This window comes from Acipenser ruthenus, chromosome 27 (assembly GCF_902713425.1).
Source record: "Acipenser ruthenus chromosome 27, fAciRut3.2 maternal haplotype, whole genome shotgun sequence".
Lineage (NCBI taxonomy): Eukaryota > Metazoa > Chordata > Actinopteri > Acipenseriformes > Acipenseridae > Acipenser > Acipenser ruthenus.
Genome location: NC_081215.1, coordinates 572,142 through 596,586, shown reverse-complemented (window position 1 = coordinate 596,586; position 24,445 = coordinate 572,142). Strand labels below are relative to the sequence as shown.

The following is a 24,445-nucleotide window of genomic DNA, read 5'->3' as shown; positions in this document are numbered from 1 at the left end:
TCTGAATGCATTGCTTGTGCACCAGTGTGGGAAACTCCAGACTTGCAGGGACCCACAGATTGATATGCAGATCTCATAGAGTAAATGGAAGTGTTTAATGTCAGGTATAGCTGAATATCAAGGTATGTGTGTGTAATATACAGTATGAGCAGATATGTGTGTGTAATATTCACTGCTGATCAGAGCAGTGATTATATTTAAGAAAAGAAGAGACGCACAGTAAAGAAATATAGTTCAGTTGTTTTATTTGATTCACATATGAGACACGTGTCATTCACAGATTTCAATGCTGGATTCATCAGACAGTTCTGCCAATACACTGCATTGATAATGCCTTCATACAGGCTACTCGAACAGTCCATTTCTACAGATACCCTGCACTCTGATTTACAAAATCACTACCACACCTTGAAGGAAACTTCAAGACAACATATTTCATATAAGATTCGCTCAGCATGAGCTACTCTTTGAGATACTGCCTTTATCAAAGGCACAGATACACAATATACAGTATATAAAATACACATTATACAGTATATAAAACACTTCCTTCAGTGTTTTTTTACAGATACATTTTGAGACAGTCACTCTTTAAAATGCTTTTCATCAAAGCACACACGCTTCTTGTCTAACAAGATACAATAAGAGGATATTGCCTTCTCAGAAGACACACACATAACTATAAGTTTCTTAGTATTTCTTTACAATGAAAGATCAAGTTCAAATTTTGGGAATATTATTTTTCATCAATAATACAGATTTCTTGTGTAACAAGATACACTAAAGAGATGCCACCTTCAGAACAGGTCGTTATATAAATACTGTTTGAAATATTTCAGTGTTACTTTATAAAGAAATACCAAACAGTTTCAGCAATGCATACACACTTCCTGTGTAATTATATACAATTACAGATATATTGCCTTCACAAGAGGCATCAATACCAATACTATTTAAAATAATTCCTCTACAAAGAAAAATAACTTTTAAACAATTCAAAAATCATTAGCATTAGCTATGCACATACAATTCTTACGAGACAAGATACTATTCAGGATATAGTGCCTTCACAGAGGACATAAAACCCATGTTTTAATTATCATAATATTTCTAGGAACAGAAATGACTTTTAACTCAATAGCGTCATCGCTGCATACACACTCCTTGTATAACAAGAATGATCAAATCCTATCGCACACAATATTGCCCCAACACTGGGTAACTATTGTGTTTCCTTTCAATCAATGAAAGTAGCATTCAAATCTTCTGCACAAGCAAAACAGGAAGGAAAACACCCCCTACACAATGAGAATTACTGGATATGTCCATCATAGACAGGCATGTTGAATTCTGTATGTTCAAAGTGACGGTGTCCGTTGTGATCTACCAGGGCCGCCAGAGGGCACTCTTCACCGGGGTCGCCTCTTTGACGGGGCTCTGATGCACTGGAGAATTCTGCGCAGCTTGGAAATGGTTCAGTAGTTTTCTCTGGGTTTCTGTCTTCATTTCATCCCGGGAAAGGAAGTGCACGATTTCTTGCACACACCTGGAGTAGCCTTCGTTTCCCGTCGCTGGCCGGGGGGAGGCGCTCTGTCTCAGGTAGCAGACGGTCATTTCCAGGATGTCCGCTTTCTCCAGTTTGGAATCGGGCTGCTGCTTCACGAATTCTTTTCCCAGTAACGTCTTGAGCTGCTCGATGCTGCTGTTGATACGATCTCTGCGCATCTTTTCAACCACCGGTTTTCTCAACTGCAAAAAAGAACAAGGCACACATTCAGTTAATAACCAGTTCGTGAGGAATAACAATTGAAGTTTTAAAAACACAAAACATTTCAAAAATAATCACACGTGCTCATTTGGTCTCAACTTACTTTGTTGGTCATTGTCACGTGTCCCTGTGAGTATCCCATAGCTGCAGCGATTGTAGGTGCCATTGCTGGAGTCACGGTGCTGTTAATATCGGTTTCTCTGGAGCTTAGAAGTCTCGGATCTGCTGGTTTTAGCTGCAAGCATCTCCCCTATTTATACTCCCCAGTCTCCATATGGATGTGTGGGTCTCGGGCTTGTTGGAGTTTCTCACACTCGGTAGCCAATCGGCGCGCTCGGGAGGACAATGGGAGAAGCTGGAACTGCCACACGCTGGATTAAGCGCTTATTGACGGAGGATAAAAGCCAACTCCCAGGAGAGCAGGTGGAGGGGGTGGGAGGGGGCAATAGCGAGTGACTTGCAGGGGGTTGTATGAATCTCGGAAAGTGCTGACCCCACCAAAAGATCAGATCTGCAGCCTGATGTTGGGATCAATGACACTGAAACATCACAGGGCTGGTAACTGAAATAAACACCGGCATGTGCCACATATGTTTGGATAGTAGCAAATGAGCAACGTGGAGAAGCATTATTATCCGATATGACAGAAATGGCGTTTTACTGCACGGGAAAGGAAACCACATCACAGGCAGTAGGCTCTATGGCACCATTAACGGCGTGCTCCCTGAGCAACAGATTGATGTCAATCACACTTTCCCCCAATGAGAAGTGTTTGATCTTTGCGTTCGGCGTCAGGTCTGTGTTCCTGGGCGGAACTTTCCCAGGTTCCAGGCGTGAAGACGTTGTGCACGGCACGAGTTACATATATACTGTATTCGAGTAGACATCCAATAACATATATACATGCGATTAGATTATCACTCAACATACAAGCCATTATTAAATACCAGACATCTAAACCACATTCGTGTAGTTCCTGTAACTATTTGTAATGTATTTAATAACTATTCAATTGACATGTGTGTTGTAATCTAGTTTAGTAGGGGTTTCGCTTCGGAGAACAGTTTGGAAATTGATTTTACAGATATATAAAGATCTGGTTGGTTTGAATAAAACCTCCTATTGCTCCGGTTTCCAGCACTGTGCATGTGTTTGCGCATCATTATATTACTGCCTCGGGTTTCTTGCTCTCAATAGAACAGCTGGAGTTGGAGTGGGAAACCCTGCTGAAAGTTGTCCTCTATTCTGTGGGTGATGTTTGGACATCCTTAGAGCAGCTCTTCCAGATGTCACAGATGCAGCTTTCCTCTTCTTGCCGGTAGAGTCTGTGAGTAAAAAGCTGCTCCGAGTTTCCCGCACTTTGCGCTGTGCTGTGCTCCATACATGACAAAAGCAGCGCGCCGTGCAGAATGCCGCATTAGTGACGGTAAGTGGGTCTGTATTGTATGATAGCGAGGGCCTTACGTCATGGACCATCTGGAGGGAAAGGCGATCAGAGGCTGATGGCTTTTCAATAATATCTATTGGCGATTAAGAAATCGGGATCTGTCTTCTATACAGGACATGAGATTCAAAATATCCAAAAGGAAATGATTTATGGACAGGTTGCATTACTGCTGTAATCCAGTGGACATCACAAACCCTTAACATTAAACCTTTTAGAATAAGTGTAGGCATTAGCGATGGGACGAATACAGCGGTTCCGAATGATTTTCCTTTAAGGACTCACTGAACCGATACATTTCAATTGAAAGCTGGTTAGACTTTTAAATCACACAAATAGGTTGTGCTGTGTGTATAATCTCCAAAGTGCTTTCAATTAAAAACAAATTGTCGCCTTTTAATCTGTAGTCAGGTGAGTTTCGCGTGGCCGACGCAGGTCCTCATTATAAACACACAAGCATAACAATAGTGAGTAACGTCTTCAGGTACGGTTTAAAAAATCCCTCTTGTTACAATTCTTCGACCTATTGATGTTGAGGTTTAAAAGTTTGAAACTGAGATGAGGCAAAACATACGTGATGATAATTGGCCAGTTAAAAGCGACAATTGTCTTTCAATAAAAAGCACTGCAGAACCTCGTGACATCATTTAAGAGCGTCACCATGTTCAAATCAAATGCCGGTTCCTTTTTTTTTTAAACCCTACACGAAGACGTTACAGACTATTGTTGGGCTAATGTGTTTAAAATGTGGTTCTGTGAGACCTTAAAGGAAAATCATTCGGAACCGCTGTATTCGTCCCATCCCTAGCAGTGCTGCATAAAGACAGGTATCTTATATTGAAATGAGTAATGAGAGAGGGTGTTTATCAATAATAACTCCAGGGAGATGTGTGTCTTTAGGGCACAGTATTATAACAGGACACATTTCTTACCTCAGTGCAATAGCACCCAATGACTGTGACCAGAGAGTGACGTCATCCCCTATACAACCGGAGATAAAGACTGACAGATGCCAATGGCATTGTGGGGCCTTAATGACATTATAACTTGTGACTTTACTCTCCAGAGTTTTCCCACACTCTGCCCATTCAGAGAGTTCAGGCTTCCACAAAGGAAGTGTGCCTTGTTAAATGCTAATCTGTATTTAGAAAGGCATCTTCAGCAACAGCACACTTGGGAATACGCTGAGGTTAATATATTTCAATGAAGAGCCTGATGTACACAAGCAACATCTTAAACTCATTTCCAAATAATAATGACACTTCATATAGAGTATGGGCAGCCTAATTAGTCCAGTGAGGACGCAAGTCTTTACGTTGTATACAGTCCAGACCCTTTCTTAGCTTTTATTCTATCTTCAGAAACAACCTGTGATGTGTTTGAATACTCAATAAAACCTGAATATATTAATTACCTAGAGACCATTTAACAAGCAGTACTTGGTGTTGGTGAATGACAAATTGTTTAACAGATATTTTATATAGAAAACGACCTCTTTCTAAATCACAAAGGATTACATATTGAAAGAACTGTTTCCACTTGTGATCCGAATCTCTGTAATATTTTGTAGTAACAAATAAGTGAGCCACTCCTCTCCCTCTCCTCATCACTGGCATGCGTGCGGGATAACAAGCTTCATGGCCTGTCTCTGTGGGGGTGGGGACACTGGGATCTGTGAGGGAGTTTTCCACTGTTTCCCACACTCTCTATCCATTCATTGCATTCAATTGGGTAACAAAAGAAGTGTGTCTTGTTACACATTACATTAGTGATGGTGTTTGATCTCCCATTGTCCTAAAGGAAAGCTTACTCCCAGCAGACCATCTGGATCCTAATATATGTCATCCTCCAGAGTCCGGCAAGCTTTTGAAAGTCACTTCACCTGTTGCTGTTTCACTCTTTCAAGCTGTTGCAATGTGTTAATTTTCTCTTCTAGCTTTACCTTTATAACTGATAAACCCAGCGAGATGTCAGAGCGCTCTGTTATCACTCTCTCTTGGAAGAGTACAAGTACAGTAACACTTATTTAAGATTATACTTTTTGAATGTGTCTGTCTGGACCCAGTTACAGGTTCATATGCCTATCTGTACACTACAAGCCATGCATCTTAATATCAGTACTGTAACATTACAATTACATTATGTATTGCTGTGCATATTACATAGTTTTTTTTATAAATGAATGGCAGGGTAGGGTACTGTGTTTGAGAGACTGAGGCTGAAGAAACTGGCCAATACATTAAGGCATAGATCTACTATATATCATGTATTCATCTGCAGATTATTTTCTGCTACAGTATTACTCTTTGATGTCCTGATATTGATCCTGTTCTAGAGAATATTCCTTCGTATGCATTTTTAGCTGTGACCCTCATCCCAACACATCAGCCCTCAAGCACTCCCCATTGTATCACACACCTCTATTCAGCAGCAGGAGGTCTATTGTTCTCCCGCATTGTGCTGTCAGTTTAGCAAGTCTTGGATAAAGATTTCCCTATAGTCCCTCCGAATGCATTGATTGTGCACCAGTGTGGGAAACTCCAGCCTTGCAGGGACCCACAGATTGATATGCAGATCTCATAGAGTAAATGGAAGTGTTTAATGTCAGGTATAGCTGAATATCAAGGTATGTGTGTGTAATATACAGTATGAGCAGGTTTGTATGTATTTAAAGAAGTTCAGCACCAAGGATAGCACCTGTTAGCCCAACAGGCAGCCCTCTCCCTCACTGTCTTCACTGCTGATCAGAGCAGTGATTATATTTAAGAAAAGAAGAGATGCACAGTAAAGAAATATAGTTCAATTGTTTTATTTGATTCACACATGAGACACGTGTCATTCACAGATTTCAATGCTGGATTCATCAGACAGTTCTGCCAATACACTGCATTGATAATGCCTTCATACAGGCTACTCGAACAGTCCATTTCTACAGATACTCTGCACTCTGATTTACAAAATCACTACCACACCTTGAAGAAAACTTCAAGACAACATATTTCTTATAAGATTCGCTCAGCATGAGCTACTCTTTGAGATACTGCCTTTATAAAAGGCACAGATACACATTATACAGTATATAAAATACACATTACACAGTATATAAAACACTTCCTTCAGTATTTTTTTACAAATGCATTTTGAGACAGTCACTCTTTAAAATGCTTTTCATCAAAGCACACACGCTTCTTGTCTAACAAGATACAATTAGAGGATATTGCCTTCTCAGAAGACACACACATAACTATAAGTTTCTTAATATTTCTTTACAATGAAAGATCAAGTTCATATTTTGGGAATATGATTTTTCATTAATAATACAGATTTCTTGTGTAACAAGATACACTAAAGAGATGCCACCTTCAGAACAGGTCGTTATATAAATACTGTTTGAAATATTTCAGTGTTACTTTATAAAGAAATACCAAACAGTTTCAGCAATGCATACACACTTCCTGTGTAATTATATACAATTACAGATATATTGCCATCACAAGAGGCATCAATACCCATACTATTTAAAATAATTCCTCTACAAAGAAAAATAACTTTTAAACAATTCAAAAATTCATTAGCTATGCACACACAATTCTTACGAGACAAGATAGTATTCAGGATATAATGCCTTCACAGAGGACATGAAACCCATGTTTTAATCATCATAATATTTCTATAAACAGAAATGACTTTTAACTCAATAGCGTCATCGCTGCATACACACTCCTTGTATAACAAGAATGAACAAATCCTATCACACACAATATTGCCCCAACACTGGGTAACTATTGTGTTTCCTTTCAACCAATGAAAGTAGCATTCAAATCTTCTGCACAAGCAAAACAGGAAGGAAAACACCCCCTACACAATGAGAATTACTGGATATGTCCATCATAGACAGGCATGTTGAATTCTGTATGTTCAAAGTGACAGTGTCCGTTGTGATCTACCAGGGCCGCCAGAGGGCACTCTTCACCGGGGTCGCCTCTTTGACGGGGCTCTGATGCGCTGGAGAATTCTGCGCAGCTTGGAAATGGTTCAGTAGTTTCCTCTGGGTTTCTGTCTTCATTTCATCCCGGGAAAGGAAGTGCACGATTTCTTGCACACACCTGGAGTAGCCTTCGTTTCCCGTCGCTGGCCGGGGGAAGGCGCTCTGTCTCAGGTAGCAGACGGTCATTTCCAGGATGTCCGCTTTCTCCAGTTTGGAATCGGGCTGCTGCTTCACGAATTCTTTTCCCAGTAACGTCTTGAGCTGCTCGATGCTGCTGTTGATACGATCTCTGCGCATCTTTTCAACCACCGGTTTTCTCAACTGCAAAAAAGAACAAGGCACACATTCAGTTAATAACCAGTTCGTGAGGAATAACAATTGAAGTTTTAAAAACACAAAACATTATCACAAAAATAATCACACGTGCTCATTTAGTCTCAACTTACTTTGTTTGTCATTGTCACGTGTCCCTGTGAGTATCCAGTAGCTGCAGCGATTGTAGGTGCCATTGCTGGAGTCACGGTGCTGTTAATATCGGTTTCTCTGGAGCTTAGAAGTCTCGGATCTGCTGGTTTTAGCTGCAAGCATCTCCCCTATTTATACTCTCCAGTCTCCATACGCATGTGTGGGTCTCGGGCTTGTTGGAGTTTCTCACACTCGGTAGCCAATCGGCGCGCTCGGGAGGACAATGGGAGAAACTGGAACTGCCACACGCTGGATTAAGTGCTTATTGGCGGAGGATAAAAGCCAACTCCCAGGAGAGCAGGTGGAGGGGGTGGGAGGGGGCAATAGCGAGTGACTTGCAGGGGGTTGTGTGAATCTGGGAAAGTGCTGACCCCACCAAAAGATCAGATCTGCAGCCTGATGTTGGGAACAATGACATTGAAACATCACAGGGCTGGTAACTGAAATAAACACCGGCATGTGCCACATATGTTTGGATAGTAGCAAATGAGCAACGCGGAGAAGCATTATTATCCGATATGACAGAAATGGCGTTTTACTGCACGGGAAAGGAAACCACATTACAGGCAGTAGGCTCTATGGCACCATTAACGGCGCGCTCCCTGAGTAACAGATTGATGTCAATCACACTTTCCCCCAATGAGAAGTGTTTGATCTTTGCGTTCGGCGTCAGGTCTGTGTTCCTGGGCGGAACTTTCCCAGGTTCCAGGCGTGAAGACGTTGTGCACGGCACGAGTTACATATATACTGTATTCGAGTAGACATCCAATAACATATATACATGCGATTAGATTATCACTCAACATACAAGCCATTATTAAATACCAGACATCTAAACCACATTCGTGTAGTTCCTGTAACTATTTGTAATGTATTTAATAACTATTCAATTGACATGTGTGTTGTAATCTAGTTTAGTAGGGGTTTCGCTTCGGAGAACAGTTTGGAAATTGATTTTACAGATATATAAAGATCTGGTTGGTTTGAATAAAACCTCCTATTGCTCCGGTTTCCAGCACTGTGCATGTGTTTGCGCATCATTATAGTACTGCCTCGGGTTTCTTGCTCTCAATAGAACAGCTGGAGTTGGAGTGGGAAACCCTGCTGAAAGTTGTCCTCTATTCTGTGGGTGATGTTTGGACATCCTTAGAGCAGCTCTTCCAGATGTCACAGATGCAGCTTTCCTCTTCTTGCCGGTAGAGTCTGTGAGTAAAAAGCTGCTCCGTGTTTCCCGCACTTTGCGCTGTGCTGTGCTCGATACAGGACAAAAGCAGCGCGCCGTGCAGAATGCCTCATTAGTGACGGTAAGTGGGTCTGTATGGTATGATAGCGAGGACCTTACGTCACAGACCATCTGGAGGGAAAGGCGATCAGAGGCTGGTGGCTTTTCAATAATATCTATTGGCGATTAAGAAATCGGGATCTGTCTTCTATACAGGACATGAGATTCAAAATATCCAAAAGGAAATGATTTATGGACAGGTTGCATTACTGCTGTAGTCCACTGGAAATCACAAACCCTTAACATTAAACCTTTTAGAATAAGTGTAGGCATTAGCGATGGGACGAATACAGCGGTTCCGAATGATTTTCCTTTAAGGTCTCACTGAACCGATACATTTCAATTGAAAGCTGGTTAGACTTCTAAATCACACAAATAGGTTGTGCTGTGTGTATAATCTCCAAAGTGCTTTCAATTAAAAACAAATTGTCGCCTTTTAATCTGTAGTCAGGTGAGTTTCGCGTGGCCGACGCAGGTCCTCATTATAAACACACAAGCATAACAATAGTGAGTAACGTCTTCAGGTACGGTTTAAAAAATCCCTCTTGTTACAATTCTTCGACCTATTGCTGTTGAGGTTTAAAAGTTTGAAACTGAGATGAGGCAAAAAATACGTGATGATAATAGGCCAGTTAAAAGCGACAATTCTCTTTCAATAAAAAGCACTGCAGAACCTCGTGACATCATTTAAGAGCGTCACCATGTTCAAATCAAATGCCGGTTCCTTTTTTTTTTTTTTTAAATCCTACACAAAGACGTTACAAACTATTGTTGGGCTAATGTGTTTAAAATGTGGTTCTGTGAGACCTTAAAGGAAAATCATTCAGAACCGCTGTATTCGTCCCATCCCTAGCGGGTCTGCATAAAGACAGGTATCTTATATTGAAATGAGTAATGAGAGAGGGTGTTTATCAATAATAACTCCAGGGAGATGTGTGTCTTTAGGGCACAGTATTATAACAGGACACATTTCTCACCTCAATGCAATAGCACCCAATGACTGTGATGACAGCACCAGAGAGTGTTGTCATCCCTATACACCCAGAGATAAAGACTGACAGATGCCAATGGCATTGTGGGGCCTTAATGACATTATAACTTGTGACTTTACTCTCCAGAGTTTTCCCACACTCTGCCCATTCAGAGAGTTCAGGCTTGCACAAAGGAAGTGTGCCTTGTTAAATGCTAATCTGTATTTAGAAAGGCATCTTCAGCAACAGCACACTTGGGAATACGCTGAGGATAATATATTTCAATGAAGAGCCTGATGTACACAAGCAATATCTTAAACTCATTTCCAAATAATAATGACACTTCATATAGAGTATGGGCAGCCTAATTAGTCCAGTGAGGACGCAAGTCTTTACGTTGTATACAGTCCAGACCATTTCTTAGCTTTTATTCTATCTTCAGAAACAACCTGTGATGTGTTTGTATACTGAATAAAACCTGAATATATTGATTACCTAGAGACCATTTAACAAGCAGTACTTGGTGTTGGTGAATGACATCGTGTTTAACAGATATTTTATATAGAAAACGACCTCTTTCTAAATCACAAATCATTACATATTGAAAGAACTGTTTCAACTTGGGATCCGAATCTCTGTAATATTTTGTAGTAACAAATAAGTGAGCCACTCCTCTCCCTCTCCTCATCACTGGATAACAAGCTTCATGGCCTGTCTCTGTGGGGATGGGGACACTGGGATCTGTGAGGGAGTTTTCCACTGTTTCCCACACTCTCTATCCATTCATTGCATTCAATTGGGTAACAAAAGAAGTGTGTCTTGTTACACATTACATTAGTGATGGTGTTTGATCTCCCATTGTTGCTAAAGGAAAGCTTACTCCCAGCAGACCATCTGGATCCCAATATATGTCATCCTCCAGAGTCCGGCAAGCTTTTGAAAGTCACTTCACCTGTTGCTGTTTCACTCTTTCAAGCTATTGCAATGTGTTAGTTTTCTCTTCTAGCTTTACCTTTATAACTGATAAACCCAGCGAGATCTCAGAGCGCTCTGTTATCACTCTCTCTTGGAAGAGTACAAGTACAGTAACACTTATTTAAGATTATACTTTTTGAATGTGTCTGTTTGGACCCAGTTACAGGTTCATATGCCTATCTGTATACTACAAGCCATGCATCTTAATATCAGTACTGTAACATTACAATTACATTATGTATTGCTGTGCATATTACATAGTTTTTTTATATAAATGAATGGCAGGGTAGGGTACTGTGTTTGAGAGACTGAGGCTGAAGAAATTGGCCAATACAGTAAAGCATAGATCTACTATATATCATGTATTCATCTGCAGATTATTTTCTGCTACAATATTACTCTTTGATATCCCGATATTGATCCTGTTCTAGAGAATATTCCTTCGTATGTAGTTTTAGCTCTGTCCCTTGTCCCAACACATCAGCCCTCAAGCACTCCCCATTGTATCACTCACCTCTATTCAGCAGCAAGAGGTCTATTGTTCTCCCGCATTGTGCTGTCAATTTAGCAAGTCTTGGATAAAGATTTCCCTATTGTCCCTCTGAATGCATTGATTGTGCACCAGTGTGGGAAACTCCAGCCTTGCAGGGACCCACAGATTGATATGCAGATTTCATAGAGTAAATGGAAGTGTTTAATGTCAGGTGTAGCTGAATATCAAGGTATTTGTGTGTAATATACAGTATGAGCAGGTTTGTATGTATTTAAAGAAGTTCAGCACCAAGGATAGCACCTGTTAGCCCAACAGGCAGCCCTCTCCCTCACTGTCTTCACTGCTGATCAGAGCAGGAATTATATTTAAGAAAAGAAGAGATGCACAGTAAAGAAATATAGTTCAATTGTTTTATTTGATTCACACATGAGACACGTGTCATTCACAGATTTCAATGCTGGATTCATCAGACAGTTCTGCCAATACACTGCATTGATAATGCCTTCATACAGGCTACTCGAACAGTCCATTTCTACAGATACCCTGCACTCTGATTTACAAAATCACTACCACACCTTGAAGGAAACTTCAAGACAACATATTTCATATAAGATTCACTCAGTGTGAGCTACTCTTTGAGATACTGCCTTTATAAAAGGCACAGATACACAATATACAGTATATAAAATACAGATTATACAGTATTTAAAACACCTCAGTATTTCTTTACAAAGGAATATAGAGACAGCGATTTATATGAAAAAAATGTTTTTCATCAAAGCACACACGCTTCTTGTCTAACAAGATACAATAAAAGGATATTGCCTTCTCAGAAGACACACACATAACTATAAGTTTCTTAATACTTCTTTACAATGAAAGATCAAGTTCATATTTTAGGAATATTATTTTCATTAATAATACAGATTTCTTGTGTAACAAGATACACTAAAGAGATGCCACCTTCAGAACAGGTTGTTATATAAATACTGTTTGAAATATTTCAGTGTTACTTTATAAAGAAATACCAAACAGTTTCAGCAATGCATACACACTTCCTGTGTAATTATATACAATGACAGATATATTGCCTTCAAAAGAGGCATCAATACCCATACTATTTAAAATAATTCCTCTACAAAAAAGAATGACTTTTAAATAAATCAAAATTCATTAGCATTAGCTATGCACACACAATTCTTACGAGACAAGATACTATTCAGGATATAGTGCCTTCAACAGAGGACATAAAACCCATGTTTTAATCATCATAATATTTCTATGAACAGAAATGACTTTTAACTCAATAGCGTCATCGCTGCATACACACTCCTTGTATAACAAGAATGAACAAATCCTATCGCACACAATATTGCCCCAACACTGGGTAACTATTGTGTTTCCTTTCAATCAATGAAAGTAGCATTCAAATCTTCTGCACAAGCAAAACAGGAAGGAAAACACCCCTACACAATGAGAATTACTGGATATGTCCATCATAGACAGGCATGTTGAATTCTGTGTGTTCAAAGTGACAGTGTCCGTTGTGATCTACCAGGGCCGCCAGAGGGCACTCTTCACCGGGGTCGCCTCTTTGACGGGGCTCTGATGCACTGGAGAATTCTGCGCAGCTTGGAAATGGTTCAGTAGTTTCCTCTGGGTTTCTGTCTTCATTTCACCCCGGGAAAGGAAGTGCACGATTTCTTGCACACACCTGGAGTAGCCTTCGTTTCCCGTCGCTGGCCGGGGGGAGGCGCTCTGTCTCAGGTAGCAGACGGTCATTTCCAGGATGTCCGCTTTCTCCAGTTTGGAATCGGGCTGCTGCTTCACGAATTCTTTTCCCAGTAACGTCTTGAGCTGCTCGATGCTGCTGTTGATACGATCTCTGCGCATCTTTTCAACCACCGGTTTTCTCAACTGCAAAAAAGAACAAGGCACACATTCAGTTAATAACCAGTTCGTGAGGAATAACAATTGAAGTTTTAAAAACACAAAACATTTCAAAAATAATCACACGTGCTCATTTAGTCTCAACTTACTTTGTTGGTCATTGTCACGTGTCCCTGTGAGTATCCCATAGCTGCAGCGATTGTAGGTGCCATTGCTGGAGTCACGGTGCTGTTAATATCGGTTTCTCTGGAGCTTAGAAGTCTCGGATCTGCTGGTTTTAGCTGCAAGCATCTCCCCTATTTATACTCTCCAGTCTCCATACGCATGTGTGGGTCTCGGGCTTGTTGGAGTTTCTCACACTCGGTAGCCAATCAGCGCGCTCGGGAGGACAATGGGAGAAGCTGGAATTGCCACACGCTGGATTAAGCGCTTATTGATGGAGGATAAAAGCCAACTCCCAGGAGAGCAGGTGGAGGGGGTGGGAGGGGGCAATAGCGAGTGACTTGCAGGGGGTTGTGTGAATCTGGGAAAGTGCTGACCCCACCAAAAGATCAGATCTGCAGCCTGATGTTGGGAACAATGACATTGAAACATCACAGGGCTGGTAACTGAAATAAACACCGGCATGTGCCACATATGTTTGGATAGTAGCAAATGAGCAACGTGGAGAAGCATTATTGTCCGATATGACAGAAATGGCGTTTTACTGCACGGGAAAGGAAACCGCATCACAGGCAGTAGGCTCTATGGCACCATTAACGGCGCGCTCCCTGAGTAACAGATTGATGTCAATCACACTTTCCCCCAATGAGAAGTGTTTGATCTTTGCGTTCGGCGTCAGGTCTGTGTTCCTGGGCGGAACTTTCCCAGGTTCCAGGCGTGAAGACGTTGTGCACGGCACGAGTTACATATATACTGTATTCGAGTAGACATCCAATAACATATATACATGCGATTAGATTATCACTCAGCATACAAGCCATTATTAAATACCACACATCTAAACCACATTCGTGTAGCTCCTGTAACTATTTGTAATGTATTTAATAACTATTCAATTGACATGTGTGCTGTAATATAGTTTAGTAGGGGTTTCGCTTCGGAAAACATTTTGGAAATTGATTTTACAGATACATAAAGATCTGGTTGGTTTGAATAAAACCTCCTATTGCTCCGGTTTCCAGCACTGTGCATGTGTTTGCGCATCATTATAGTACTGCCTCGGGTTTCATGCTCTCAATAGAACAGCTGGAGTTGGAGTGGGAAACCCTGCTGAAAGTTGTCCTCTATTCTGTGGGTGATGTTTGGACATCCTTAGAGCAGCTCTTCCAGATGTCACAGATGCAGCTTTCCTCTTCTTGCCGGTAGAGTCTGTGAGTAAAAAGCTGCTCCGTGTTTCCCGCACTTTGCGCTGTGCTGTGCTCGATACAGGACAAAAGAATGCCGCATTAGTGACGGTAAGTGGGTCTGTATGGTATGATAGCGAGGGCCTTACGTCACAGACCATCTGGAGGATAAGGCGATCAGAGGCTGATGGCTTTTCAATAATATCTATTGGTGATTAAGAAATCGGGATCTGTCTTCTATACAGGACATGAGATTCATAATATCCAAAAGGAAATGATTTATGGACAGGTTGCATTACTGCTGTAATCCAGTGGACATCACAAACCCTTAACATTAAACCTTTTAGAATAAGTGCAGGCATTAGCGATGGGGCGAATACAGCGGTTCCGAATGATTTTCCTTTAAGGTCTCACTGAACCGACACATTTCAATTGAAGGAAAATCATTCAGAACCGCTGTATTCGTCCCAGCCCTAGCAGGTCTGCATAAAGACAGGTATCTTATATTGAAATGAGTAATGGGAGAGGGTGTTTATCAATAATAACTCCAGGGAGATGTGTGTCTTTAGGGCACAGTATTATAACAGGACACATTTCTCACCTCAATGCAATAGCACCCAACTGTGATGACAGCACCAGAGAGTTATGTCATCCCTATACACCCAGAGATAAAGACTGACAGATGCCAATGGCATTGTGGGGCCTTAATGACATTATAACTTGTGACTTTACTCTCCAGAGTTTTCCCACACTCTGCCCATTCAGAGAGTGCAGGCTTGCACAAAGGAAGTGTGCCTTGTTAAATGCTAATCTGTATTTAGAAAGGCATCTTCAGCAACAGCACACTTGGGAATAAGCTGAGGTTAATATATTTCAATGAAGAGCCTGATGTACCCAAGCAACATCTTAAACTCATTTCCAAATAATAATGACACTTCATATAGAGTATGGGCAGCCTAATTAGTCCAGTGAGGACGCAAGTCTTTACGTTGTATACAGTCCAGACCATTTCTTAGCTTTTATTACATCTTCAGAAACAACCTGTGATGTGTTTGTATACTGAAAAAAACCTGAATATATTAATTACCTAGAGACCATTTAACAAGCAGTACTTGGTGTTGGTGAATGACAAATTGTTTAATAGATATTTTATATAGAAAACAACGTCTTTCTAAATCACAAATGATTACATATTGAAAGAACTGTTTCCACTTGGGATCCGAATCTCTGTAATATTTTGTAGTAACAAATAAGTGAGCCCCTCCTCTCCCTCTCCTCATCACTGGCATGTGTGCGGGATAACAAGCTTCATGGCCTGTCTCTGTGGGGGTGGGGACACTGGGATCTGTGAGGGAGTTTTCCACTGTTTCCCACACTCTCTATCCATTCATTGCATTCAATTGGGTAACAAAAGAAGTGTGTCTTGTTACACATTACATTAGTGATGGTGTTTGATCTCCCATTGTTGCTAAAGGAAAGCTTACTCCCAGCAGACCATCTGGATCCCAATATATGTCATCCTCCAGAGTCCGGCAAGCTTTTGAAAGTCACTTCACCTGTTGCTGTTTCACTCTTTCAAGCTGTTGCAATGTGTTAATTTTCTCTTCTAACTTTACCTTTATAACTGATAAACCCAGCGAGATGTCAGAGCGCTCTGTTATCACTCTCTCTTGGAAGAGTACAAGTACAGTAACACTTATTTAAGATTATACTTTTTGAATGTGTCTGTTTGGACCCAGTTACAGGTTCATATGCCTATCTGTATACTACAAGCCATGCATCTTAATATCAGTACTGTAACATTACAATTACATTAGGTATTGCTGTGCATATTACATAGTTTTTTTTACAAATGAATGGCAGGGTAGGGTATTCATGTATTCATCTGCAGATTATTTTCTGCTACAGTATTACTCTTTGTTGTCCTGATATTGATCCTGTTCTAGAGAATATTCCTTTGTATGCAGTTTTAGCTCTGTCCCGTATCCCAACACATCAGCCCTCAAGCACTCCCCATTGTATCACACACCTCAATTCAGCAGCAGGAGGTCTATTGTTCTCCCGCATTGTGCTGTCAGTTTAGCAAGTCTTGGATAAAGATTTCCCTATCGTCCCTCTGAATGCATTGATTGTGCACCAGTGTGGGAAACTCCAGCCTTGCAGGGACCCACAGATTGATATGCAGATCTCATAGAGTAAAAAGAAGTGTTTAATGTCAGGTATAGCTGAATATCAAGGTATGTGTGTGTGTATAATATACAGTATGAGCAGATATGTGTGTGTAATATTCACTGCTGATCAGAGCAGTGATTATATTTAAGAAAAGAAGAGACGCACAGTAAAGAAATATAGTTCAATTGTTTTATTTGATTCACACATGAGACACGTGTCATTCACAGATTTCAATGCTGGATTCATCAGACAGTTCTGCCAATACACTGCATTGATAATGCCTTCATACAGGCTACTCGAACAGTCCATTTCTACAGATACCCTGCACTCTGATTTACAAAATAACTACCACACCTTGAAGGAAACTTCAAGACAACATATTTCTTATAAGATTCGCTCAGCATGAGCTACTCTTTGAGATACTGCCTTTATAAAAGGCACAGATGCACATTATACAGTGTATAAAATACACATTATACAGTATATAAAACACTTCCTTCAGTGTTTTTTTTACAGATACATTTTGAGACAGTCACTCTTTAAAATGCTTTTCATCAAAGCACACACGCTTCTTGTCTAACAAGATACAATAAGAGGATATTGCCTTCTCAGAAGACACACACATAACTATAAGTTTCTAAGTATTTCTTTACAATGAAAGATCAAGTTCATATTTTGGGAATATTATTTTTCATCAATAATACAGATTTCTTGTGTAACAAGATACACTAAAGAGATGCCACCTTCAGAACAGGTCGTTATATAAATACTGTTTGAAATATTTCAGTGTTACTTTATAAAGAAATACCAAACAGTTTCAGCAATGCATACACACTTCCTGTGTAATTATATACAACTACAGATACATTGCCTTCACAAGAGGCATCAATACCAATACTATTTAAAATAATTCCTCTACAAAAAAGAATGACTTTTAAATAAATCAAAATTCATTAGCATTAGCTATGCACACACAATTCTTACGAGACAAGATACTATTCAGGATATAGTGCCTTCACAGAGGACATAATACCCATGTTTTAATTACCATAATATTTCTATAAACAGAAATGACTTTTAACTCAATAGCGTCATCGCTGCATACACACTCCTTGTATAACAAGAATGAACAAATCCTATCGCACACAATATTGCCCCAACACTGGGTAACTATTGTGTTTCCTTTCAATCAATGAAAGTAGCATTCAAATCTTCTGCACAAGCAAAACAGGAAGGAAAACACCCCCTACACAATGAGAATTACTGGATATGTCCATCATAGACAGGCATGTTGAATTCTGTGTGTTCAAAGTGACAGTGTCCGTTGCGATCTACCAGGGCCGCCAGAGGGCACTCTTCACCGGGGTCGCCTCTTTGACGGGGCTCTGATGCACTGGAGAATTCTGCGCAGCTTGGAAATGGTTCAGTAGTTTCCTCTGGGTTTCTGTCTTCATTTCATCCCGGGAAAGGAAGTGCACGATTTCTTGCACACACCTGGAGTAGCCTTCGTTTCCCGTCGCTGGCCGGGGGGAGGCGCTCTGTCTCAGGTAGCAGACGGTCATTTCCAGGATGTCCGCTTTCTCCAGTTTGGAATCGGGCTGCTGCTTCACGAATTCTTTTCCCAGTAACGTCTTGAGCTGCTCGATGCTGCTGTTGATACGATCTCTGCGCATCTTTTCAACCACCGGTTTTCTCAACTGCAAAAAAGAACAAGGCACACATTCAGTTAATAACGAGTTCGTGAGGAATAACAATTGAAGTTTTAAAAACACGAAACATTTCAAAAATAATCACACGTGCTCATTTAGTCTCAACTTACTTTGTTTGTCATTGTCACGTGTCCCTGTGAGTATCCCATAGCTGCAGCGATTGTAGGTGCCATTGCTGGAGTCACGGTGCTGTTAATATCGGTTTCTCTGGAGCTTAGAAGTCTCGGATCTGCTGGTTTTAGCTGCAAGCATCTCCCCTATTTATACTCTCCAGTCTCCATACGCATGTGTGGGTCTCGGGCTTGTTGGAGTTTCTCACACTCGGTAGCCAATCGGCGCGCTCGGGAGGACAATGGGAGAAGCTGGAACTGCCACACGCTGGATTAAGCGCTTATTGACGGAGGATAAAAACCAACTCCCGGGAGAGCAGGTGGAGGGGGTGGGAGGGGGCAATAGCGAGTGACTTGCAGGGGGTTGTGTGAATCTGGGAAAGTGCTGACCCCACCAAAAGATCAGATCTGCAGCCTGATGTTGGGATCAATGACATTGAAACATCACAGGGCTGGTAACTGAAATAAACACGGGCATGTGCCACATATCTTTGGATAGTAGCAAATGAGCAACGTGGAGAAGCATTATTATCCGATATGACAGAAATGGCGTTTTACTGCACGGGAAAGGAAACCACATCACAGGCAGTAGGCTCTATGGCACCATTAACGGCGCGCTCCCTGAGTAACAGATTGATGTCAATCACACTTTCCCCCAATGAGAAGTGTTTGATCTTTGCGTTCGGCGTCAGGTCTGTGTTCCTGGGCGGAACTTTCCCAGGTTCCAGGCGTGAAGACGTTGTGCACGGCACGAGTTACATATATACCGTATTCGAGTAGACATCCAATAACATATATACATGCGATTAGATTATCACTCAACACACAAGCCGTTATTAAATACCACACATCTAAACCACATTCATGTACCTCCTGTAACTATTTGTAATGTATTTAATAACTATTCAATTGACATGTGTGCTGTAATATAGTTTAGTAGGGGTTTCGCTTCGGAGAACAGCTTGGAAATTGATTTTACAGATATATAAAGATCTGGTTGGTTTGAATAAAACCTCCTATTGCTCCGGTTTCCAGCACTGTGCATGTGTTTGCGCATCATTATAGTACTGCCTCGGGTTTCTTGCTCTCAATAGAACAGCTGGAGTTGGAGTGGGAAACCCTGCTGAAAGTTGTCCTCTATTCTGTGGGTGATGTTTGGACATCCTTAGAGCAGCTCTTCCAGATGTCACAGATGCAGCTTTCCTCTTCTTGCCGGTAGAGTCTGTGAGTAAAAAGCTGCTCCGAGTTTCCCGCACTTTGCGCTGTGCTGTGCTCGATACAGGACAAAAGCAGCGCGCCGTGCAGAATGACGCATTAGTGACGGTAAGTGGGTCTGTATGGTATGATAGCGAGGGCCTTACGTCACAGACCATCTGGAGGGAAAGGTGAGTGTTTTCTGATATTCCGATTGCTGTCAGTTAGCAGTATCGATCGCTTTTATGTACTCCTGACGAGCCTTACACTGACTCGGGAAATCTGTCAAATAATAAATAGACACTTAAATGTCTTTTTTTAATGACCGTTTGCGCATATCTTCGTTGTATGGAAAACGCCCGTCTTGTGACATTAGATAAGTATTAATAATAATAATAATAATAATAATAATAATAATAATAATAATAATAATAATAAATGCAGGTGTATTTACTTTAGCCCCATCTTTCATTATTGTGTCGATAACATTCCCCTGTGGTATTGAGTAAGTCTGCACTGTAGGCATCTGGGAGTCGTTACAAAGTCTTCATAAACATTATGAACCAACACATGTTGCTGAGATTATGGCATCGTAACTGGTGACTTTACTCTCCAGCGCTTTCCCACACTTCACCGGGTCAGAGAGTTCACACATTCACACAAAAGACGCGTGCCTTGTTAAATGCGAATCTGAATTAGAAAGATATCCTGGCGACATCCTTTCCATTGACACAGAACCAGTAACATAATGTATGATAATGTATGCAAACACAGTATTTAAATAAGCAGGAAATACCTGGTAATCATTTATAGCAAAAACGGTGTTACTGTACCTAGTTTCTGTATTAGAAACACGCTATCACCTTCAATGTGACACTAACATCTTTTATTACGTTCCCAAAGTTAGTTTTATTTGTAGATTCAAACGTCTTTTTTTGTTCTTCACCTTTTTCGATTTCTCATCATAAGAAGATACATTATTCTATAGGGCGAGTGTATATTCTATAGGGATTCTGCAGATTCTATATGAAAAAGTATCACCAATAAAACGGTATCTGTGCTATCTCTTCCAAGGTGTTGCTTAGGGAACGCGTTCTGATAGGAACCGGCTTATTGGCACTGCTGCCATCACCGCAGATCCTTTCCTGTCATGACGTGCTTCTGCTTTCATGACAAACGCCCAGTGCAATCTATTCATTCGAGTAACACATTCACACAAGATCAGCCTGCAATGGATGTCAGGGTCGCTTGTGTGTGGAGCCCCGGGGTCAGCTCCTTCCCAGAGCCGAACAAACCAGTGAACAGACTGCCTCTCGAGTCCCTGCCACCCCTCCGCCTGCCCACGGGGGTAGAGGGGGGATTAGACTGCAGCTCACGCGGTTCATTTCCCATGTGGGGATTCCAGCTGCTCCCATTGTCTTGCTGAATGCATGTGTGTGTGAGAAACTGCACGGAGTGCAAGATCCACACTTCTAGCGGTCTGTTCAACCCTGAGGCCAGGGAGACTGCTACTGACCTAGCAGACTGGGAGTCAGTGCTGTAGTAGGGAGTAGCAACTTCAGGAAGTTACAATTTGGCTCCTGATCATATGACCTGTTAGGTATTCTTTATTGATGTGTTTATTGGGACTAATAATAGCTGAAAACAGGAATGCTTTAGTTTATTTTAAACGTCTTCATAATAGAAAGCGTCAGCACCATCAGGGGAGTGGGACGGGACGGGACGGGATATGATATTCTGTGACCTGAGAACAGACTGCAGAACGTTCCGAGTCCGTCACATTCCAAACACACGTGCAGCTTGGTGCGAGAAACACACCGGCGCATTTTATACTTTGCAATGCTTATTTTGGTAACATCAGTGTTCTATGTTTAATTATGTAAAACGATTGCGTAGAGACAGATGAGAAGTGAACATGGAATGGTTGAGAGAAGATCTTGAGATAGATGGGTTATGAATACGAGTAACGCTGTCAGTTATTCCCACACGTATGGTCTTTGGGGTGTAGCGTTTCTAATATTCACAATCAAAAGGACACCTATGTGAATTATGTGCTGTGTAACGAGGCACGCGTCTATTGTTATAGTGTCCAAAGCAATGAATAGGAGCGGCAGTGGGAAGCTTTGCGCAGCGTAGGCTCCCACGTTCAATGAAAGCTGGAGTTGCATTATTATACCGTGGAGAGACTGGAGGTCTCTTCTAGGAGTTGCTGTTCAGCTGTGCTTCTTGTGACAGTTCTAGAACTCGTGTCTGTCGAAGACACTTTGCCGTGCATCGTGCACAACGTCTTCACACTCCAATGTGGTTTAGATGTCTGGTATTTAATAATGGCTTGTATGTTGAGTGATAATCTAATCGCATGTATATATGTTATTGGATGTCTACTCGAATACAGTATATATGTAACTCGTGCCGTGCACAACGTCTTCACGCCTGGAACCTGGGAAAGTTCCGCCCAGGAACACAGACCTGACGCCGAACGCAAAGATCAAACACTTCTCATTGGGGGAAAGTGTGATTGACATCAATCTGTTACTCAGGGAGCGCGCCGTTAATGGTGCCATAGAGCCTACTGCCTGTGATGTGGTTTCCTTTCCCGTGCAGTAAAACGCCATTTCTGTCACATCGGATAATAATGCTTCTCCGCGTTGCTCATTTGCTACTATCCAAACATATGTGGCACATGCCGGTGTTTATTTCAGTTACCAGCCCTGTGATGTTTCATTGTCATTGATCCCAACATCAGGCTGCAGATCTGATCTTTTGGTGGGGTCAGCACTTTCCCAGATTCATACAACCCCCTGCAAGTCACTCGCTATTGCCCCCTCCCACCCCCTCCACCTGCTCTCCTGGGAGTTGGCTTTTATCCTCCGTCAATAAGCGCTTAATCCAGCGTGTGGCAGTTCCAGCTTCTCCCATTGTCCTCCCGAGCGCGCCGATTGGCTGCCGAGTGTGAGAAACTCCAACAAGCCCGAGACCCACACATGCGTATGGAGACTGGAGAGTATAAATAGGGGAGATGCTTGCAGCTAAAACCAGCAGATCCGAGACTTCTAAGCTCCAGAGAAACCGATATTAACAGCACCGTGACTCCAGCAATGGCACCTACAATCGCTGCAGCTATGGGATACTCACAGGGACACGTGACAATGACCAACAAAGTAAGTTGAGACTAAATGAGCACGTGTGATTATTTTTGAAATGTTTCGTGTTTTTAAAACTTCAATTGTTATTCCTCATGAACTGGTTATTAACTGAATGTGTGCCTTGTTCTTTTTTGCAGTTGAGAAAACCGGTGGTTGAAAAGATGCGCAGAGATCGTATCAACAGCAGTATCGAGCAGCTCAAGACGTTACTGGGAAAAGAATTCGTGAAGCAGCAGCCCGATTCCAAACTGGAGAAAGCGGACATCCTGGAAATGACCGTCTGCTACCTGAGACAGAGCGCCTCCCCCCGGCCAGCGACGGGAAACGAAGGCTACTCCAGGTGTGTGCAAGAAATCGTGCACTTCCTTTCCCGGGATGAAATGAAGACAGAAACCCAGAGGAAACTACTGAACCATTTCCAAGCTGCGCAGAATTCTCCAGTGCATCAGAGCCCCGTCAAAGAGGCGACCCCGGTGAAGAGTGCCCTCTGGCGGCCCTGGTAGATCACAACGGACACTGTCACTTTGAACATACAGAATTCAACATGTCTGTCTATGATGGACATATCCAGTAATTCTCATTGTGTAGGGGGTGTTTTCCTTCCTGTTTTGCTTGTGCAGAAGATTTGAATGCTACTTTCATTGATTGAAAGGAAACACAATAGTTACCCAGTGTTGGGGCAATATTGTGTGCGATAGGATTTGTTCATTCTTGTTATACAAGCAGTGTGTATGCAGCGATGACGCTATTGAGTTAAAAGTAATTTCTGTTTATGGAAATATTATGATGATTAAAACATGGGTTTCATGTCCTCTGTGAAGGCAGTATATCCTGAATAGTATCTTGTCTCGTAAGAATTGTGTGTGCATAGCTAATGCTAATGATTTTTGATTTATTTAAATGTCATTATTGTTTGCAGAGCCATTTTTTAAATAGTATATCAATACTATATCCTCTTATTGTATCTTGTTGGACAAGAAGCGTGTGTGCTTTGATGAAAAGCATTTCAAAGAGTGACTGTCTCAAAATGCATTTGTAAAAAAAACACTGAAGGAAGTGTTTTATATACTGTATAATGTGTATGTTATATACTGTATAATGTGTATCTGTGCCTTTGATAAAGGCAGTATCTCAAAGAGTAGCTCATGTTGAGTGAATCTTATATGAAATATGTTGTCTTGAAGTTTTCTTCAAGGTGTGGTAGTGATTTTGTAAATCAGAGTGCAGAGTATCTGTAGAAATGGACTGTTCGAGTAGCCTGCATGAAGGCATTATTGATGCAGTGTATTGTGTATCCTCAGAACTGTCTGATGAATCCAGCATTGAAATCTGTGAATGACACGTGTCTCATGTGTGACTCAAATAAAACAATTGAACTATATTTCTTTACTGTGTGTCTCTTCTTTTCTTAAATATAATTCCTGCTCTGATCAGCAGTGAAGACAGTGAGGGAGAGGGCTGCCTGTTGGGCTAACAGGTGCTATCCTTGGTG

The 24,445-nt window shown here is 41.4% G+C and overlaps 5 protein-coding genes across 5 annotated transcripts; 1 reads left to right on the top strand and 4 right to left on the bottom strand.

Annotated features, from left to right (window-relative positions):
- Nucleotides 1-228: 228 nt before the first annotated feature.
- LOC131701897 (transcription factor HES-5-like) lies at nucleotides 229-2,013 on the bottom strand. Its single transcript, XM_059002571.1, has 2 exons — nucleotides 1,872-2,013; nucleotides 229-1,749 (listed from the first exon to the last, which is right to left on the bottom strand). The coding sequence occupies exons 1-2, from the start codon at nucleotides 1,932-1,934 to the stop codon at nucleotides 1,384-1,386; spliced, it is 429 nt and encodes a 142-aa protein (XP_058858554.1). The 5' UTR covers nucleotides 1,935-2,013; the 3' UTR covers nucleotides 229-1,383.
- A 4,002-nt stretch (nucleotides 2,014-6,015) lies between these two features.
- LOC117963723 (transcription factor HES-5-like) lies at nucleotides 6,016-7,780 on the bottom strand. The gene is made up of 2 exons (XM_034904748.2): nucleotides 7,647-7,780; nucleotides 6,016-7,521 (listed from the first exon to the last, which is right to left on the bottom strand). The coding sequence occupies exons 1-2, from the start codon at nucleotides 7,707-7,709 to the stop codon at nucleotides 7,156-7,158; spliced, it is 429 nt and encodes a 142-aa protein (XP_034760639.2). The 5' UTR covers nucleotides 7,710-7,780; the 3' UTR covers nucleotides 6,016-7,155.
- A 4,015-nt stretch (nucleotides 7,781-11,795) lies between these two features.
- Nucleotides 11,796-13,562, bottom strand: LOC117963673 (transcription factor HES-5-like). Its single transcript, XM_034904638.2, has 2 exons — nucleotides 13,426-13,562; nucleotides 11,796-13,303 (listed from the first exon to the last, which is right to left on the bottom strand). Exons 1-2 carry the CDS (start codon nucleotides 13,486-13,488, stop codon nucleotides 12,938-12,940), a joined length of 429 nt encoding a protein of 142 aa, XP_034760529.2. The 5' UTR covers nucleotides 13,489-13,562; the 3' UTR covers nucleotides 11,796-12,937.
- A 3,417-nt stretch (nucleotides 13,563-16,979) lies between these two features.
- Nucleotides 16,980-18,750, bottom strand: LOC131701902 (transcription factor HES-5-like). Its single transcript, XM_059002619.1, has 2 exons — nucleotides 18,614-18,750; nucleotides 16,980-18,491 (listed from the first exon to the last, which is right to left on the bottom strand). Exons 1-2 carry the CDS (start codon nucleotides 18,674-18,676, stop codon nucleotides 18,126-18,128), a joined length of 429 nt encoding a protein of 142 aa, XP_058858602.1. The 5' UTR covers nucleotides 18,677-18,750; the 3' UTR covers nucleotides 16,980-18,125.
- Nucleotides 18,751-22,829: 4,079 nt separating this feature from the next.
- Nucleotides 22,830-24,310, top strand: LOC131701903 (transcription factor HES-5-like). The gene is made up of 2 exons (XM_059002620.1): nucleotides 22,830-22,968; nucleotides 23,091-24,310. Exons 1-2 carry the CDS (start codon nucleotides 22,906-22,908, stop codon nucleotides 23,454-23,456), a joined length of 429 nt encoding a protein of 142 aa, XP_058858603.1. The 5' UTR covers nucleotides 22,830-22,905; the 3' UTR covers nucleotides 23,457-24,310.
- Nucleotides 24,311-24,445: the final 135 nt, after the last annotated feature.